The sequence below is a fragment of the Somniosus microcephalus genome, chromosome 9 (assembly GCF_052327205.1).
Source record: "Somniosus microcephalus isolate GS21.2 chromosome 9, FLI_Smic_1.0, whole genome shotgun sequence".
NCBI lineage: Eukaryota > Metazoa > Chordata > Chondrichthyes > Squaliformes > Somniosidae > Somniosus > Somniosus microcephalus.
This window is the reverse complement of record NC_140995.1, coordinates 179035474-179056184: the sequence shown is the minus strand read 5'-3', so window position 1 is coordinate 179056184 and position 20711 is coordinate 179035474. Positions and strand designations below refer to the sequence as shown.

At 48.8% G+C, this 20711-nt stretch overlaps 1 protein-coding gene across 2 annotated transcripts in view; it reads right to left on the bottom strand.

Moving 5' to 3' along the window:
* Window positions 1-20711, bottom strand: part of rngtt (RNA guanylyltransferase and 5'-phosphatase) — a 440634-nt gene that overhangs the window by 383804 nt on the left and 36119 nt on the right. Inside the window, exons 2-3 of one of the 2 annotated variants that reach the window (XM_085997644.1) lie at window positions 7595-7704; window positions 1126-1229 (exon numbers count right to left, since the gene is read on the bottom strand). In XM_085997644.1, the coding sequence (XP_085853770.1) occupies window positions 1126-1229; window positions 7595-7704 (214 nt within the window). Of the gene's footprint in view, window positions 1-1125; window positions 1230-7594; window positions 7705-20711 lie in introns of those variants that run through there. The other variant, XM_085997645.1, reaches the window with a different exon arrangement.

Sequence of the window (20711 nt, the reverse complement as noted above, 5' to 3'; positions counted from 1 at the left end):
ACGTGGGCCCTGCACATTTCGAATTGGAGAGGCCCAGGAGCGGAAGTGTCCGGGCCTCGGGAGCCCTCAGTTAAGTCCGTAGACATTTTCCAGATCGGAGGCCTCTGCACACAGGAAGCCTCCAATCGGAAAATACAGCCCAATACAACACTGCATGCTATCTATCTCCACTTATGTAGCACCACCCAGCAGCAGGATAAAGTACTGCAGCAATGTAATCCGGTTTATCAGACTAATCAAGCAAGGCATTAAAGGGAACAAGATAACAAGTAGAACTTGGAACATGTGTCTTCCTAGTTTTACAAGAGGAGGTGCAATGGTCCAGCACATTAATATTTGATTCCTCCATGCCACTGAGTTTCTGATCTCAACAACAGTATCTTTTTGGCATGATCTGTCAATTCAATTATTTGATATTTTTACTTTTATTTTGAGAAATATAGTTTAGTCAGACACCTGGCACCTTATGTAGTTCACAAATTTATTTGCAATAGCTAAAGATAGACAAAAATGGCAAATAATTCTAATTAGTAGGAACAATGAGTGAAGGTCAGACATTTTCCCACTGAGAGAAACGACAGAGAGCAAGTCACCATCATGCGCCTCCCTGCTGACTGAGTTAAGATGGCCCCATCTTCCAGGTGCAGTACATGAATTGGAGACAATGTGAGACAAAAATGCATTTGAAAAAACAAGATAACTGCAATGCCCATGTTTACACATGGCTTCTGTGCAAGCTTACTGTTTATCTGGTGCGAATATCCCAATTTGTTAAAGTTGAGAATTTGTTAAAACAGGAATAGATAAACATCGGGATAAGAGAAATCCTAGAACTACCAAAATCAAACAGAAAGTGCAACTTACATGACCTGTTCTTGGTCATAGTTTCTAAAGTCGCTAATTCAAGAATAATCTTTTGCATGATTTTTGCAATTAAATAACCATCTGAAATTCTGCTTTTATTTTGAGAAATTTAGTTAAGTACCCAGAGGCCTGGCACATTTATCATGTAACCCGTTTGTTTTCAAAGGCTAAAAATGCAACAAAAAATGATAATTCCAATCAACATACTGTACTAGGATTTTATTTCTCCAGTAAAACTAAAGCAGATAAAGTACTACTTACCCTTTGCACTGTAGTTTAACATATTTAATTCCTTCTTTCTCTATTTCAGCCCTGTCATAAAACCTGCTTGTGTTTGTTAAATCAACTAAGAGTCCCATGTTCACCTAAAAGAAACACATACAAAATGTAAAAAAAAGTTTCACTCGAATTATTCAAGAAAACGGGGAACTACAGACCAGTTAGCCTGACATCAGTAGTAGGGAAAATGCTAGAATCTATTATTAAGGACGTGGTAACAGGGCACTTAGAAAATCATAATAGGATTGGGCAGAGTCAACACGGATTTATGAAAGGGAAATCGTGTTTGACAAATCTGTTTTTTGAGGTTGTAACTAGCAGAATAGATAAGAGGGAACCAGTGGATGTGGTCTATTTGGATTTTCAGAAGGCATTTGATAAGGTGTCACACAAGAGGTTATTAAACAAAATTAGGGCTCATGGGATTGGTTAACGAACAGAAAACAGAGTAGGAATAAACGGTTCATTTTCGGTTTGGCGTGCTGTAACTACAAGGATCAGTGCTTGGGCCTCAGCTATTCACAATTTATATCAATGATTTGGATGAGGGGACCAAATGTAATATATCCAAGTTTGCTGATGACACAAAGCTGGATGGGAACGTAAGGATGCAAGCAGGCTTCAAGGGGATATAGACAGGCTAAGTGAGTGGGCAAGAACATGGCAAATGGAATATAATGTGGAGAAATCTGAAGTTACCCACTTTGGTAGGAAAAATAGAAAAGCAGAGTATTTTTTTTAAATGGTGAGAGATTGGGAAATGTTGGTGTTCAGAGGGACCTGGGTGTCCTTGTGCACGAATCACTGAAAGTTAACATGCAGGTACAGCAAGCAACTAGGAAAGCAAATGGTATGTTGGCCTTTATTACAAGAGGATTTGAGGATAAGAGTAAAAGCGTCTTACTGCAATTATATAAGGCCCTGGTGAGACCACACCTGGAGTATTGGGTACAGTTTTAGTCTCCTTACCTAAGGAAGGATATACTTGCTGCCGAGGGAGTGCAACGAAGGTTCACCAGACTGGTTCCTGGGATGGGGGGGATTGTCCTTTGAGGAGACGAGGCCTATATTCTCTAGAGTTTAGAAGAATGAGTGGTGATCTCATTGAAACATACAAAATTCTTGCAGGGCTTGACTGGGTAGATGCAGGGAGGATGTTTCCCCTGGCTGGTGAGTCTAGAACCAGGCGTTACAGTCTCAGAATAAGGGGTCGGTCATTTAGGACTGTGATGAGGAGAAATTTCTTCACTCAAAGGATGGTGAATCTTTGGAATTCTCTACCTAGAGGGCTGTGGAGGCTCATTCCTTAAGTATATTCAAGACAGAGATCGATAGATTTTTGGATATTAAGGGAATCAAGGGATATGGGGATAGTGCAGGAAAGTGGAGTTGAGGTAAAAGATCAGCCATGATCTTATTGAATGGTGGAGCAGGCTCGAGGGGCCGAATGGCCTACTCCTGCTCCTATTTCTAATGTTCTTATGGTTACACAACTAATCAGAAACTTTATTCTACTTTTTATAAACACAATGCAGAGTTTCTGCCCACTGTCACTGCCCTACTTCAGCTGCATCCTGCAACTTCTCTGAAACAGAATTGATTGAAGTGGAGACCACTGCATCTTTTTTGGGAAAAGTGTTTAAATACTTAAAGCAGAGAAAGACACAGGGCTTCGGAGAGAGAGCGGGCCTGTAGAATTCATTTTGGATTGCTCCAGAAAAGAGCCAGCACAGACATGATGAGCCGAAGGCCTCCTGTGCTGTGAACTTCCATGGTTATATAGATCCCCAAGACTCTGGAGCATCGGCCATTACAGGCACTTGCTTTACAGCCCGTTTGCAACTTCCTACTCGGGAATATAGCTCAGCCGGTACAAACATGAAATGTCCAGCATTTCAGCTTGCCATAACCAAAAACATGGCCACTTCCACTGGTGAATGTTAATCATACTGACAAAGGTAGAGTTAGCTCCACTTGTGGTGCATACTACCTCCAGTGATAAATGTGTTGAACTTGTACACAGGCACCAAACACCCATGATTGCTGTGTAAATAGGGTTGTAGTCATTAACACCTTCACCTAAGCATCAGCAAAGCCATACAATATGTTGTTGTTATTTAGCAGATTCCGTTTTAGATTTAGAGTTAATGCTGCAAGGTTACATCTCCAGAACTAGAGCCTTTGCACAAAAAGCTACCTCGAGAGGTTTCTCTCTGAACTGCCAGTGGCAAAAGTGAACAGGTGCTGTAGCAGGCACTGGATACCGACTGCCATTTTGGTCGAGCTGCAGGGGAGGGCAGGGCAGGGCTGACGGGCCTGTGTTGACCTTGTCCTGACACCTGGGAAGATCTACAGTCAGAAACAACTTCAACATGCGACTGAACAGGTGCAATCTTGTGTCTGCAATTATTTCAATGCTCCCTCTGGTGCCGTGAAATCCACCACACAATGTAAATAGGCCAAATTGTAAAGTATCAGCAGCCTTGTGTATTGCAGAATCAGCATCAATTACTATTTAACTATCAGACTGATTCACTTCCACTAATCATACTTTAAGGCATTGCATTTTGTAGTCGACAGTGGAGCAGAGAAATTGCTCGAAGAAGAATTCCTTCATTTTAAAGTTAAAAACTGGGAATAGCATAAAGCAGGAATTGAATATGGGGTCTTCGTGGCCTATATTAGGATTACGAACCCTTCCGGATCGCCCAGGAATCTTCCGGAACGGGGCATAGCTCTCCCGGGTGCCTTAAACATCCCACCGCAGCAGATCCCTCCGCCCCGGTTCCATGATGAGAGAGAGAGTCGGAACCGGCTGGTGTGCCAGGTGGAAGCTCGGGAGGGGAAGCTCGTAACAGTGGAGAATGGGGGTTAGGGGGGAAGAGAGAGAGAGGGGGGGGAGAAGAGAGAGAGGGGGGGAGAAGAGAGAGAGGGGGGGAGAAGAGAGAGAGGGGGGGAGAAGAGAGAGAGGGGGGGAAAGAGAGAGAGGGGGGGGAAAGAGAGAGAGGGGGGGGGAAAGAGAGAGAGGGGGGGGAAAGAGAGAGAGGGGGGAAAGAGAGAGAGGGGGGGAAAGAGAGAGAGGGGGGGAAAGAGAGAGAGGGGGGGGAAAGAGAGAGAGGGGGGGAAAGAGAGAGAGGGGGGGAGAGAGGGGGGGAAGAGAGAGGGGGGGAAGAGAGAGAGGGGGGAAAGAGAGAGAGGGGGGAAAGAGAGAGAGGGGAAAGAGAGGGGGGGGAAAGAGAGGGGGGGGAAGAGAGGGGGGGGAAAGAGAGGGGGGGGGAAAGAGAGAGGGGGGGAAGAGAGAGAGGGGCGAGGAGGGGAGAGGGGCGGCGAGGGGCGGCGAGGGGCGGCGAGGGGCGGCGAGGGGCGGCGAGGGGCGGCGAGGGGCGGCGAGGGGCGGCGAGGGGCGGCGAGGGGCGGCGAGGGGCGGCGAGGGGCGGCGAGGGGCGGCGAGGGGCGGCGAGGGGCGGCGAGGGGCGGCGAGGGGCGGCGAGGGGCGGCGAGGGGCGGCGAGGGGCGGCGAGGGGCGGCGAGGGGCGGCGAGGGGCGGCGAGGGGCGGCGAGGGGCGGCGAGGGGCGGCGAGGGGCGGCGAGGGGCGGCGAGGGGCGGCGAGGGGCGGCGAGGGGCGGCGAGGGGCGGCGAGGGGCGGCGAGGGGCGGCGAGGGGCGGCGAGGGGCGGCGAGGGGCGGCGAGGGGCGGCGAGGGGCGGCGAGGGGCGGCGAGGGGCGGCGAGGGGCGGCGAGGGGCGGCGAGGGGCGGCGAGGGGCGGCGAGGGGCGGCGAGGGGCGGCGAGGGGCGGCGAGGGGCGGCGAGGGGCGGCGAGGGGCGGCGAGGGGCGGCGAGGGGCGGCGAAAAAAGGAGAGAAAAGAGAGAGAAAAGAGAGAGAAAAGAGAGAGAAAAGAGAGAGAGAGAAAAGAGAGAGAGAGAAAAGAGAGAGAGAGAGAGAGAGAGAGAGAGACTGTTGAAAGTGGCATCGCCTGGGGAGCCTGACTGCGCCTTGTGCAGTGCAGGGGGATTCTGACTGGAGTGGGTTTTAGGATTACCACTCATTACAGGTAGGCTATTGGGGTGTTACTCTACATGTAACCAATAGTAATAGGTGTAGCAGTGAGTTATTGTATTACTGTTGGTTATGAAGGGAATCGGAGCGTTGCCAGTATTACTATTAGGTATTGGAGAAATTTCAGTAACTTACTGTTAGTTACTGATGGAATCAAAGTTCTTCCTACCTCTGGTTTTCCCCCTGCAAATCTGCCCCCCTTCCACCCATACCTTCAATTCCCCCTCTGCCCGCCCTCAGTTCCCCTTCTTCACCTGCTCATGGGTACCCTCCTGGCTCTCGCAACTTCTCGCACAATGGCTGTTGGCGCAAAACCACGAACAAAAATACTCTACAGGGGACCCAATCTTCATAAGATAAATGGAATTACATTTGCAGGTGTCACGTGGTCAGACATCCAGGAATACCTCCAACTGGAGTTAGCACCCCTAGCCTCTATGACTCAACTACTCACGCTGACTTAACCAGCTGAGCCATCAAGAACATTGTCCAATTTTACAACCACAACCAACTATTAAAATTGTATCCATCACCTCCGCAAACAGATCAGGAAGTCCCAGCTTCAATTCCTAGTCTGTGTGTAGTTTATTTTAGATGGGATGGCAGTAGGTGGCCCCAGTGCTCTTCAGCTAAGGGAGATTTGCCTTGGCTTCCTCTCCTGATTACTATCCAGTTGCCCTTGTTTGAAAGAATGAGAGAGAGAGAGAGAGAGAGAGAGAGAGAGAGAAAGTGTGTGAAAAGAGAAAGAAAGGAAAAGAACTTGCACCTTTTACAACCTCAGGACAGCTCAAAGCGCTTTACACTTTTGAAGTGTAGGCACTGTTGTAATGTAAGGAAATGCAGCAGCCAGTTTGCATACAGCAAGCTCCAACAAACAGCACTAAGATAATGATCAGACAATCTGTTTTAACGGTTGGTTAAGGACAGTGGGAAGGACTCCCCTTCTCTTCAAATAATGCCAGGAGATCTTTTACATCCACCCAAAAAGGCAGATGGGGCCTTGGTTTAACGTCTTATCCAAAAGAATGCACTTCCGACAGTGCAGCTCTTCCTCAGTACTGCACAGATGTGTCAGCTTAGATTACATGCTCAAGTCTCTGGAGTGGGACTTGAACCCACAACCTGCTTGAACATTTCCCTTGTGTGCTGGTGACCAGAACTGGACACAGTAGTCACGGTGTGGTCTGTACAGTTTAAGCATTGCTTCCTCGGACTTGTACTCTGTTTTGGCTACAGGAAACTCTCGATTTACCAGCACCTAAATAACCAGAAATCTCTGTTAACCAGCAAAATTCAGGAGTAGGTTCAGGTAAGTTTTACTTCATATTAGTGGCTGTTCCTGGATCTGTGGCTGTGTAACTGGGGTTCCTGCACTTGTTGCTAAGCAACAGGGATGCTTGGTCTGCGGCCGGAGTTCCTGCACATGTTGCTAAGCAACAGGGAAGCCTGGATTTGTTGCTGTGTACGGAGCTCTCGTACCTTTTAACTATACCTCTCTGCAATCTGGATTTTTTGATAAACTGGCACCACGCCGGTCCCGGATAATAAAGAGTTTCCTGTATATAGCTAAACATTCTATTTGCTTTGTTGATTGCTAGATATTCAACATGTCTAACAGTGGTTAGTCATGTTGAATATCAACATTGGTTGCTATTTATTATAGGCGTCAGCCTTTGATGAGCGATAGCACTCTCACCTCCAACTCAGAAGGTCGTGGATTCAGGTTCCACTCCAGAGGCTTGAGCATATAATCCAGGCTGGCACTGCAGTGCAGTACTGCCAGAGATGCCATCTTTCAGTTGAGACTTTACACTCAGGCCCCTCAAGGTGGGCATAAAAGATGCCATGGTACTATTCAAAGAACAGCAAAGGAAGGTGCCCCATGTCCTGGCCAACATAAACCAATACCACTAAAATCAGCTAATCTGGTCATTTATCCAATTGCTGTTTCTGGGACATTGCTGTGCACAAATTGGCTGCCACGTTTGCCTATGTTACAACAGTGACCGCACAGCCAATGAGTACTTTTGAAATGAAGCTTTTTGGGATACCCAGATGAGATAAATGTAATTTTTTTCTATCAGGTCCTATAGGGGAAATCCTGTATAATATACCTGGGTACAAGTTACGTAGTTTGTTCCCAATCCGCAGGCCCTGCCAGCATTCATCAATTCCCTCAAGACTATCAGCACCTTAACAAACCTCATCCTTAGTCTCTTACTTTGTGGATATCTGGCCTGCAGTCTCTCTACATTAAAGTTATTATTCAGCAATTTTCCTCTGATAAAAAATAGTACTCATTACGTATTTGATTTAAAATGTGACCCCATCTCACCAGCTTAATCTGTAGCTTTCCACAGCAACATATTCAACATGTACACTTAGTTACTTACCTTCAAACTCTTTAGATAGTTTGAAAGCATACTAGGATGGAATCGATTCTCTTCAGGGACGTGATCATCATACCTTGCTCCTAACATGGTTTTCAGAGGCAAAAATTTTCCTGTAAAATAATGAGAAAACCAAACTAAGTTAATGAAGCACACAAATATATTTTATGGAGTCCACACTTCTGTTTCAGCATTTCAGTTAATATCAGATTTCATCACGAGGGGGAAAAGGAGGAAAGACAAGAGATTTTTGTTAGCTATTTCTCTTTCTCCAATACCTCTCCTGTGTTTGTAGACTTTAGTTCATCCAAAACTCTGCTGCCTCGATCCCATCGCAAATTCTACTCGCCCGTCACCCCTATCCTCAATGACCTTCATTGCTTCCCACCACCCCCACCTCCTAACACATCTCAAATTATAACTTTTTGATTTCATAGAATCATAGAACGATTACAGCACAGAAGGCAGCCATTCGGCCCATCTAGCCTGTGCTGGCTCTCTGTAAGAGCACTTCAACCAGTCCCACTCTCCCGCCATTTCTCCGTAGCCCTGTAAAATTTTTTCCTTCAGGTACTTATCCAATTCCCTTTTGAAAGCCATGATTGAGTCTGCCTCCACCACCCTTTCAGGCAGTGCATTCCAGATCGTAACCACTCGCTGCATAAAAAAGTTTGTCCTCATGTCACCTTTGGTTCTTCTGCCAATCAATTTAAATCTGGGTCCTCTGGTTCTTGACCCTTCTGCCAATGGGAACAGTTTCTCTATCTACTCTGTCCAGACCCCTCATAATTTTGAACACCTCTATCAAATCTCCTCTCAATCTTCACTGCTCCAAGCAGAACAACCCCAGCTTCTCCAGTCTACCCACGTAACTGAAGTCCCTCATCCCTGGAATCAACTTCGTAAATCTTTTCTGCACCCTCTCTAAGGCCTTAACTTCCTTCCTAAAGTGCGGTGCCCAGAATTGGACACAATACTCCAGTTGAGGCCAAACCAGTGTTTTATACAGGTTCATCATAATTTCCATGCTTTTGTACTCTTATACCTCTAGATCCTGTATGCTTTTTTAACTGCTTTCTCAACCTGCCCTGCCACCTTCAACGATTTGTGCACATATATCCCTAAGTCTCTCTGTTCATGCACCTCCTTTAGGATTGTATCCTTTAGTTTATATTTCCTCTCCTCATTCTTTCCACCAAAATGTATCACTTCGCACTTTTCTGCGTGTCCGCCCATTCCACCAGCCTGTCTATGGCCTCTTGAAGTCTATCCCTATCCTCCTCACTGTTCACTATACTTCCAAATTTTGTTTTATCTGCATATTTTGAAATTGTGCCCTGTATACCCATGTCCAAGTCATTAATATATCAGGATAAGCAGTGGTCCAAGTACCTGGACACTGTCTGATCCACACCGAGTACAGGGCAGACACTGAGTACCCCTGGGGAACACCACTGTATACCCTCCTCCAGTCCGAAAAACAACCGTTCACCACTACTCTCTGTTTCCTGTCACTTAGCCAATTTTGTATCCATGCTGCCACTGTCCCTTTTATTCCATGGGCTTCAACTTTGCTGGCAAGCCTATTATGTGGCAATTTGTCAAACGTCTTTTGGAAATCCACGTACACCACGTCAACCGCATTGCCCTCATCAACCCTCTCTGTTACCTCACCAAAAAACTCGATCAAGTTGGTTTAAACACGATTTGCCTTGATCAAATCCGTGCTGACTTTCCTTAATTAATCCACACCTGTCCAAGTGACTGTTAATTTTGCTCCTCCATATTTTTCCCACTAGTTGGTGACCTATAGAATACACCTATTAAATGTAATAGCACCTCGATAATTTCTTACCTCTAGCCATATAGATTCTGTCCTTGGCCCCTCCAGGACATCCTGTCTCTCCAGCACTGTAACATTCTCCTTAACCAATACTGCCACACTACCTCCTTTCTTACCTTCCCTATCTTTCCTGAACACCCTATATCCAGGAATATTTAATACCCAATCCTGCCCTTTTTTGAGCCAGGTCTCCATCAATGTCACGGCATCATATTCCCATGTGGCTATTTGCGCCTGCAGCTCACCAACCTTATTTACTATGCTTCGTGCGTTCACATACATACACTGTAAACCTATCTTAGACCATCCTGTGTTCTCTCTTAGTCTGACCCCACCTAATACCTTACTATTTCTTACTTTCGTGTTATCTGTCTCTCCCAATCCTTTGTGCCCTTTGTTTCTCCTTTCTAATGCTACGTTACTGACAACGGCCCACCAAATTCTCCATGTCTTCTGACTACAGGCTTTTATATATTCTCCTTCATCCCACTATTTGTGGATGTGCTTTCAGTCACCTTGGCCCCATGCTCTGGAATTCTCTTCAAGCTCCTCCACCTCCCATTCAACCTTGTGGTCAGTCCTCCGCCTACATTAAAAGGCACTATATAGAAAAGACTAAACTAAGGGAGGACATAGATGGCCAGGGAATAAATAGAGTTATAGAACAGGAGTGTAAAAAGATGGTTAAAAATAAAGTGAGAGGAACTGCTATTAAAAATGAGTTAAAACTGTCTGTACGGCAATGCACAGTGTCCTTAATAAAATTGGGGAACTGGAGGCAACAATATGTTGAGGAACCTGATATAGTAGGGATTACTGAGACACGGCTACAGAAAAATTAGGACTGGGAACTAAACATTGCAGGGTACAACATGTCATGAATCTTATCATGACTCATGAAGTAACACTGGGCGGCCAGCTGGTGGCGCCGTACAAGGAGCATAAATAGTTGGGCGTGGGCCCAGCTTGCTCAGGATGTTTCTGTAACCAGGAACTAGTGATGTAACTAGAAATCTCATGGTTTTGAAACAGTTGATTAAAGCCTTGTTTTATACCCAAACCAAGTGCTCAGTAGTCTTTTTACATCAATTTAATCAACTGGACCTGCTCCACGCTCCGAGTGGTCTTGGGAACAGACGGCTACGGCTCAAACCATAGAAGGGAACTCGGACGAAGTAATCAATCCATCATGGACAAACTACTCAGACCCGCCCGTCTTGACCTGGACCCGAATTCACCTACAACTGCTAAGGTATGGAAACACTGGTATCGTACCTTCAGCAACTTCCTGGTGAGAATGTTCCTGATAAATTAGAGATACTTGCCAATTATGTATCTCCTCATGTCTTTGACTGTATCGAAGACTGTGTAGACTATGACTCCGCTATCCTAATATTACAGCGACTATGTTAAGGCCCCAAATGAAATTTTTGCTCGGCATCTACTGGCCACTACTCAACAACAACCCGGGGAATCACTTGACGAATTCCTTCAAAAGCTTCGCAGGCTCAGCAAGGATGTAATCTTAAAGCTGTCACAGCTGAGCAGTACCAGAAGGAGCTAATTCGTGATTCTTTTATTAACGGCTCCCTTCATACGCCAGCGTCTGTTGGAGAATAAAACCCTCGAGTTACAAGCTGCCTATGACCAGGCATGTCCCCTGGACTTAGCAAAGAGGAATGCAGATACCTATCTTTTACCACGTGCACGGGCTGCTATCACTTTTAATGACTCCTTTGATAGGTCTCGGGCGGAAGCCCTCACTGATGATGACTCTAACCTAGCAGATGACAACCCTACCCTAGAAGCCTTCACTGATGATGACCCTGCCCTAGCGGCATCTTGGCAATCTGGAAGGAAGCGTTTCTTCTGTGGAGGAGCGTTCCACTATAGGAAATTTTGTCCTGCTCGTAATGCAACCTGCAATCATTGCAGTAAGAAAGGTCACTTTTCTAAGGTATACCAGTCAAGAGCCCCTGTTAGTTTTGCAGCTGCAATCTATAAAACTGCTCCTCCACGAACCACTACTAAGGTTACAGCTGTTGAGGGTAAAACTGCCCCTCCTCCCATCACAGCTGTTTTTCCCCAAAGTCTGTTCCATGCAGCCACGAAGGTTTCGGTAAATGGACAGATTTTGAGTGCACTAATCGACTCATGCAGCTCTGACAGCTTCATTAGTGAGCGGGCTGTCAGTAAGTTAAAACTACGTATTTACCCCTCGGACAGGGAAATTGCAATGGCTCCGACCACACTGACCACCAACTCTTCCAGCTTTTGTCTTGTCGACTTTATTCTCAATGGCCACACTTATTTCTCCACCCGGCTCGGGGTGCTCAAAAACCTATGCGGTGATGTGCTCCTGGGACAGGATTTCCAGAAACAACACAAAAGACTCACTTTCGAGTTTGGAGGGTGATATACCTATCAATTCATTCCATGAAAAGCGACGAGTTAAGATAGTAACTATAGGTTTTTATTGGCTAAATAACAGAGCCCACTCTCGTGGGTGATCGGTTCCAACAAGGAAGAATACTAGCCAAGCGGTCACCTTTATACCTGGGCAAGCAGGCGGAGCCATGGGCGGAGTCAGCTGAGGTATGCCTAGGTATAACAGCGTGCGTGGCAAGAGGTAACCTTGTGTAGTGATAACAACAGTGTAAACAGTGATAACAACAGTGTAACAATAGTGAACGGTTGTGAACGATAACAGTGGTTTACCACATTCACCCCTTGTTTAAAATTGAGTCCGGCGGGGTGAAGTGTACTACCAGTTTGTGTATGTCAGTCTATCAGGAGGCCTCGTAAGCCTTTCTGACCGGCGCGGCGGCGGAGGTGCAGTATCCGATGTTAATGCTGGTGTCTGCGTGGTCGACGAAGGCCCCTGGGGTTCCGGCATGCCGCCTACAGGAGCTGGATTTGGGGGAGTGGTGGGGGATAACGGTGGTGTCTCAGGGGTGCCCGAGGGTGCGAGGTCTCGCAAGGAGACTGTGTCCTCCCGCCCGTCTGGGTATTCCACATAGGCATACTGGGGGTTGGCGTGCAGGAGGTTCACCCTCTCGACCAGGAGGTCCGTTTTATGGGTCCTCACGTGCTTCCGCAGCAGGACGGGCCCCGGAGAAGTCAGCCATGTTGGTAGCGAGGTTCCTGTAGTCAACTTCCTGTGGAAAACGAACATTTGCTCATGAGGGGTGGCGTTAATGGCGGTACAAAGCAGTGACCGGATGGAATGGAGCGCTGCCGGGAGGACTTCCTGCCAGCGAGAGGTTGGGAGGCCCTTAGACTTTAGGGCTAAGAGGACGGCCTTCCAAACTGTCGCGTTCTCTCTTTCCACCTGGCCGTTCCCCCGGGGGTTGTAGCTGGTGGTCCTGCTCGCAGCAATACCTCTCGCGAGCAGGAACTGGCGAAGTTCCTTGCTCATGAAGGATGAGCCCCGGTCGCTATGTATATAGTTCGGGAACCCGAACAAGGCGAAGAGGTCGTTCAGGCATTTGATGACAGTGGTACTGGTCATGTCTGGGCAGGGGATGGCAAAGGGGAAACGGGAGTACTCGTCAATAATGTTGAGGAAGTACACATTACGGTCAGAGGACGGGAGGGGCCCCTTAAAATCGATGCTCAAGCGCTCGAAGGGGCGGGTGGCCTTGATCAGGCTTGCTCTGTCCGGCCTATAGAAATGCGGTTTGCATTCGGCACAGGCTTGGCAGTTCCTGGTTGTTGTGTATGTAACCTGTTCCACCTTAAGAGAGCTTAAGCCTGTTCCACCTTAAGAGATGTACTACTTTCTCAGGCTGCTGTAGACGTAATACCGGGGGTGAACACACCGGTATATAAGCACTGTGCAGTAATCTTGTATTCAGTATAGTCCCTACCTCCAACCAGTAAAGACCTGTTTGAGTTATACATTTAAGTCTTTGTGTTAATTGTTCAATACAATACACATACTTAACACTGGTCAAGGTCCTGACCTCCTCGATGGAGTAGGGCAGGTTGCGGGCCTTAATGAAGTGGTAAAGTCTAGTGACCCCGGGGTGGCAGAGGTCGTTGTGGAGGGTCCGCAGTCTATCACCTTGCACGTTGGCGCATGTACCTCGTGATAGAGCATCTGGGGGCTCGTTGAGTTTACCAGGCCGGTACAAGATATCGTACTCGTAGGTGGAGAGCTCAATTCTCCACCTCAAGATCTTGTCATTCTTGATTTTGCCCCTCAGCTTGTTATTAAACATAAAAGCAACCGAACGCTGGTCGGTGAGGAGGGTAAATCGTCTGCCTGCCAGGTAATGCCTCCAGCGTCGTACCGCTTCCACAATCGCCTGGGCCTCCTTCTCGACAGAAGAGTGTCGGATCTCAGGGCCCTGGAGGGTCCTTGAGAAGAAGGCCACAGGTCTCCCCGCCTGGTTAAGGGTTGCAGCTAGGGCGAAGTCGGATGCATCGCTCTCCACTTGGAAAGGGATGGACTCATCCACTGCGTGCATTGTGGCCTTCGCAATGTCTCCTTTTATGAGGGAGAAGGCTGCGCATGCTTCTGCTGTCAGGGGGAAGGAGGTGGACTTCATGAGGGGTCTGGCTTTGTCCGCATAATTGGGCACCCATTGGGCATAGTAAGCGAAGAGCCCCAGGGTTCTCTTCAGTGCCTTTTGACAGTGGGGAAGGGGAAGCTCCATGAGGGGGCGCATTCTTTCGGGGTCGGGGCCGATGACTCCGTTCTCTACTACGCAGCCGAGGATGGCAAGGCGCGAGGTGTTAAACACACATTTCTCCTTATTGTAAGTGAGATTCAGCCGTTGGGCCGTACGGAGGAATTTCTCCAGATTAACATCATGGTCCTGCTGGTCGTGGCCGCAGATGGTGACGTTATCTAGATAAGGAAACGTGGCCTGCAGCGCGTTCTGGTCAAGCATCCGGTCCATCTCCCTTTGGAAGACCGAAACCCCGTTGGTGATGCCGAAGGGAACCCTAAGGAAGTGGTAGAGGCGGCCATTCGCCTCGAAGACGGTATACTGGCGGTCCTCAGGGCGGATAAGGAGTTGGTGATAGGCCGACTTAAGGTCGATGGTGGAAAATACCCGGTACTGTGCAATCTGGTTGACCATGTCAGATATGCGGGGGAGGGGGTATGCGTCCAGCTGGGTGTACCGGTTTATGGTTTGGCTGTAGTCAATGACCAGGCGGTTTTTATTGCCGGTCTTAACGACTACGACCTGGGCACGCCAGGGGCTGGTGCTCCCCTCGATGATGCCCTCCTTCAGGAGACGCTGCACCTCAGAGCTAATAAAAGCTCTGTCCCCGACGCTGTACCGCCTGCTCTTGGTAGCGACGGGTTTACAGTCGCGGGTGAGGTTAGCGAACAAGGAGGGGGGGCGGGACTTTGAGAGTGGAGAGGCCGCAGGTAGTATGCGGTGGGCGGTTTAAAAACTGCTGGTTGTAGACTGTGAGTGGGGGGAGGGGTCCACCGTATGCCAAAGTGACACTTTGGAGGTGGCATTGGAAATCCAGCCCTAGTAGGACGGCAGCGCAGAGCTGGGGCAGGACGAGAAGTTTAAAGTTTTTATATTCCGTGCCCCTAACCGACAGGGTCACCACACAGTATCCGCTGACGTCCGTTGAATGGGACTTCGACGCCATCGAGGTCGCGTTCCTTGCAGGGCAGCGCGCCCTTTGATGTCTCGCCTGGCCACAGAAATAGCAGCTGGCGGCCCGATCGCGGGGCTCCGCTGCCGCAGCAGGTCCCGGTGAGGATATAGAATGCAAAAATAGGGTAACAACTCGCTTCGCATGGCCAAGGACCCTGTCAATCTAAAATGGAGGATCCTGTTAGCCTAAAATGGTGGTGCAATGTCGACATCGCTGAGTCACTTGCATATTGTAAGAGATGATCATGTTAACTCGGGAAAAGCTAAACTGATCTGTGGCTGCTAATATGGCTGGCACCCACAATGTCACACCTTGCTGGTGGAAACAGTGTAGGGCGGAGTGCAGAGGATATACAGACAATAGGCGATCAGAAAACGCATTACCATACTGATTAGGTGATCGTGAAACCATTACCCGCATATTTCCTAAACTATAAACCAGTCAGTGAAATGTGACTTCTTTATTTCAAACTGCCAGGCCAGGAAATCAATTTAAATGTGTACGTGCCCAGCTCAGGATTGGTGCAGACTGTAAGATGTGTTAATGTCTTCTCAAAAGCAAGTATAATAATGTGGTATAACAACAGAAAATGCTGGAAAAACTCAGCAAGTCAGGCAACATCCGTGGAGAGAAATTTGAGTTGACGTTTCGGGTTTGACCCTTCTTCAAAACTGGAGAGAAAAGGAACTAGATCGAAGGCAGGTACTCTGTATGAAAGATTACTTGCTCTGGTGGAACCTGTCGAGACTCTGCTGGAGTCAGAACTGTGCTGTATCAGAGTAAGTCTCCCGGGACAACAGAATAAAACAACTGTTGAACTCAACCAGTATTCGACTCAGTGTTTGTACTGAACCAGATTGAGGGCAAAAGAATCCGTTTCAACATTGGGCACGCCAGGGGCTGGTGCTCCCCTCGATGATGCCCTCCTTCAGGAGACGCTGCACCTCAGAGCTAATAAAAGCTCTGTCCCCGACGCTGTACCGCCTGCTCTTGGTAGCGACGGGTTTACAGTCGCGGGTGAGGTTAGCGAACAAGGAGGGGGGGCGGGACTTTGAGAGTGGAGAGGCCGCAGGTAGTATGCGGCGGGCGGTTTAAAAACTGCTGGTTGTAGACTGTGAGTGGGGGGAGGGGTCCACCGTATACCTTTGGAGGTGGCATTGGAAATCCAGCCCTAGTAGGACGGCAGCGCAGAGCTGGGGCAGGACGAGAAGTTTAAAGTTTTTATATTCCGTGCCCCTAACCGACAGGGTCACCACACAGTATCCGCTGACGTCTGTTGAATGGGACTTCGACGCCATCGAGGTCGCGTTCCTTGCAGGGCAGCGCGCCCTTTGATGTCTCGCCTGGCCACAGAAATAGCAGCTGGTGGCCCGATCGCGGGGCTCCGCTGCCGCAGCAGGTCCCGGAGGTGGCGGTCCCGATCGATTCCGGGACACCGACGCCGTAGTAGGTCCCAGGGGCGGCGGTGCGAGGGGTATTGCGGCCGGAGTCGGGTCCGAGTCCCACGGTCGCGCAGCACTGTACCCGGAGTACGCCTCGAGGTCCCGATGGGCCACTTCCAGGGAGCGAGCGAGGGCTGTAGCTGCTTTCAAGTCGAGGTCCTTTGATTCAAGCAGTCTTTGCCGTGAGTAGTCGGACCGAAGGCCTTTCACGAAGGCATCACGGATATTTCCTTCAGCATGTTGTGCAGCCGATACAGCTTTAAAGTCACAGTCCCTGCCGAGTGTTTGTAGCGCCCGTAAAAATTCATCTACAGACTCTCCTGGCTGTTGCGAGCGGGATCTTAGGAGATGTCTGGCAAACATTGAATTTACTGGGCTCCGGTACTGCTCTTTTAGCAGGTCGAGGGCCTCCTCGTATGTAGCAAGGTCCCGGATGAGTGCAAATACTTTAGGGCTCACCTGGGCGGTCAGAACTCTTAGTTTGTCGGCTTCCGATGGCACGCCGGAGGCTACCAGGTAGAATTCAAAGCAGCTCAGCCAGTGATCGAAGTCGAGGGCTGAATTCGCTGCCTGTGGGTTTAGATCCAGGTCGGAGGGCTCGCAGCCAAGTCGGCTGCTGGGGCTGGTCAGTCATTTCAAAATTTAGCCAATAAAATTGATATACCTATCAATTCATTCCATGAAAAGCGACGAGTTAAGATAGTAACTATAGGTTTTTATTGGCTAAATAACAGAGCCCACCCTCGTGGGTGATCGGTTCCAACAAGGAAGAATACTAGCCAAGCGGTCACCTTTATACCTGGGCAAGCAGGCGGAGCCATGGGCGGAGTCAGCTGAGGTATGCCTAGGTATAACAGCGTGCGTGGCAAGAGGTAACCTTGTGTAGTGATAACAACAGTGTAAACAGTGTAACAATAGTGAACGGTTGTGAACGATAACAGTGGTTTACCACAGCGGGTCAAAGCCGGAGCTTACTATTTCCAAAGTACCGTTTTGTGCGCTTTCGGCGGCTTCGCTCGACGAGCCCTCCTTGTTTGCCAATCTTTCCCCCCTGATGTAAGCCATAGTCACCAAATCACGACGTTTCAGCCGAGATAATCGATCCTTTATCGAGGCAGAAATCTCTCGCCTTCTAGCTGACGGTATCATTGAGCCATGTTCATCTTCCTGGCGGGCTCAAGTCATCGTTGTTAAAAATCCTCTGAAGCAACACAAGAAACGTCTTTGCATCGATTACTCGCAAACTATTAACCAGTATACCGACCTGGATGCCTACCCACTACCACGCATCAATGACATGGTCAATAACCTTGCCAACTACAAGGTATTTTCAACTTTTGATTTAAAGAGCGCATATCATCAAGTACCGTTAAAGGACTCTGACAAAAAGTATACGGCCTTTGAGGCCAATGGTCGGCTTTATCAGTTTTGTCGCCTTCCATTTAGGGTCACCAATGGGGTGGCCGTCTTCCAATGGGCAATGAATAGCCTAGTCAAACAGAGAGAACTTACCAGACACTTTTCCATATCTGGATATCACCATTGCTGGTCATAACCAGAAGGAGCAGGATGCCAACCTCCAGAAATGTTATGACGTTCTCCGTTGTCGCAACTTAACCTTAAATGAGTTCAAATCTATGAAATCAGTACCATCAGTCAACATCCTTGGCTACTGGGTGGGTAACGGTGTCATCAAACCGGATCCGGAGCGACTTCGTCCGTTTCAGGAGCTCCCTCCCCCTACGAATCTCAGCTCTCTTCGTAGAGCACTCGGCATGTTCGCCTATTATGCGAAGTGGATACCCCACTTCTCCGATAAGATCCAGCCCCTGCTTCACGCAAAGTCATTTCTGTTGGAGGCAACGGCTATTTCAGCTTTCAACCTCCTCAAGTGACAACTGGAAAAAGCCACACTTCGTTCCATCGATGAAAATCTTCCTTTCGTGGTCGAGCGCGATGCATCAGAGGTGGCGATCTCGGCTACCTTGAATCAAGGTGGTCGACCCGTTGCATTTCTGTCCAGAACTTTGCAGGGTCGCGAGCTCCATCATCCTCCTGTCGAGGAGGCTACAGCCATCATCGAAGCAGTACGTAAATGGAGTCATTTTCTCGCTCATCGCCATTTCACGCTTATAACCGATCAGCACTCCGTGGCCTTTATGCTGGATAACAGAAACGCACTAAGATCAAGAATAACAAAATACAACTCTGTACGATGGAATTGGCCGCCTTTGGCTACACCATACATTATCAACCCAGCAAAGAGAATGCGGCCCCGGATATCCTCGCGCGTGCATTCTGCTCTTCTATGTTAACTTCGACTCTTGCGGACCTTCATACTGACTTATGCCATCCTGGCGTTACCCGTATGTTGCACTTTGTGCGATCTAAAAATCTCCTATTTTCTAAGGAAGATGTGAAAAGAACTTGCTCCACCTGTAGAATCTGTGCGGAATTAAAACCGCAATTCTTCCGTCCATCGGATGGCTCGCTCATACACGCTATGCAGCGACTCAGCATTGACTTTAAAGGGCCACTGCCTTCCTCAACGCAAAGCACCTACTTACTTACGATGGTGGATGAATATTCACGCTTTCCCTTTGCTTTCCCCTGTCCCAATATGCTTATTTCCACAATGACCAAATGCCTCGATCAAGTCTTTTCCCTTTGCGGTACGGCCAATTTCATCCACTCTGATCGGGGTCCCTCCTTCATGTCAAGCACTCAAAAGTTATCTTTCCCAACGGGGAATCGCCACAAGTAAAACGCCACCATATCATCCCATCAGTAACGGACAGGTTGAGAGATACAACGCTATCATTTGGAATGCTGTTTGTCTTGCACGGAGGTCACGCAACCTACCAGACCAGCAGTGGGAAACTATGCTCCCTGACGCGTTGCATTCCATCAGGTCTCTTCTTTCTACGTCCACCAATGTCACTCCTCACAAGCAATTCTTCAGGTGCCAGCGTCGCTCCACTCATGGGATGTCCCTACCGTCATGATTGGCAGCTCCCAGCCCTGTGCTGCTCCTACGATTCGTCCGATCTTCCAAAAATGATCCCGTCGACGAGGTGGAACTAACGGACGTTAATCCCACATACGCGCACGTGCGGTACCCTGATGGCCGGGAGTCCACCATTTCACTCCGAGATCTGGCTCCCTGTCCAACCAGTCCCACAGACCCAACTGGTAGAGGAACCCATGGTAATGATGCCGACGCTCTGCGCTCCTTTGAGGATGATACCCTACCTGGGACATCAAGGGATCTGCCGGCTACTCCACCGGATCAACTCGGGGAGCCGAGCGCTTCCCATGGGATGGCCACCCGAAGCCAGGACGCCGGTCAATCCTAGGCTACCAAACAAGAGCGGCGACAGCGGACCTACGGGAGACGAGGCGGCTGAGCAGCGGCGGTGTTAAAAGAGCGGCAGAGACCAGGTAGGCCTCAGAGCGTACTAATCTCCAATCTCCGAATTCAGAGGGAGGGAGAGAAGTAAAAAGTAATCGAAGTGTGACGTCACCAGAAAGCAGGTAAGTGATTAGTTGGTGAGTATTTCTCTCTCTTTTTAAACTTTAACTCTGTGATTTATAGTTTTTAAGGTCTCTGTGGTCTAGCGGGGACTGTTGGTAAACCAGGGCCCTTAAATATACCATTTAACTGTCGTGTAATTGGCGGAATTGATTTATTTTATTTTATTTCAATTAATTAAAGGGTAAGTCATGACAGGAGAGCCCGGCCCCGTGGTATGCTCCTCCTGCGCTATGTGGAAACTCAGGGACACTTCCTGTGTCCCTGACAACTGTGTGTGCGGAAAGTGTCCAGCTGCAGCTACTGGCAGCCCGCATTGCGGCGCGGGAGCTGCGATTGGATACATACTGGACCACTCGCGATGCTGAGGACGTTGTGGATATCACGTTTAAGCAGTTGGTCACACCGCAGGCAGAAAGGGGAGGGGTGACCAACAGACAGAGTACTAGGCGCAGGCAGGTAGTGCAGGGGTCCCCTGTGGACATCCCCCTCTCAAACAGATACTGTTGGGGGGGATGGCTTATCAGAGGAAGGCAGCAGCAGCCAACTTCCTGGCACCAGGGGTGGCTCTGCTGCACAGGACGGGAGGAAAGAGGGGTAGAGCTATAGTAATAGGGGATTCTATTGTAAGGGGAATAGATAGGCGTTTCTGCGGCCGCAAACGAGACTCCA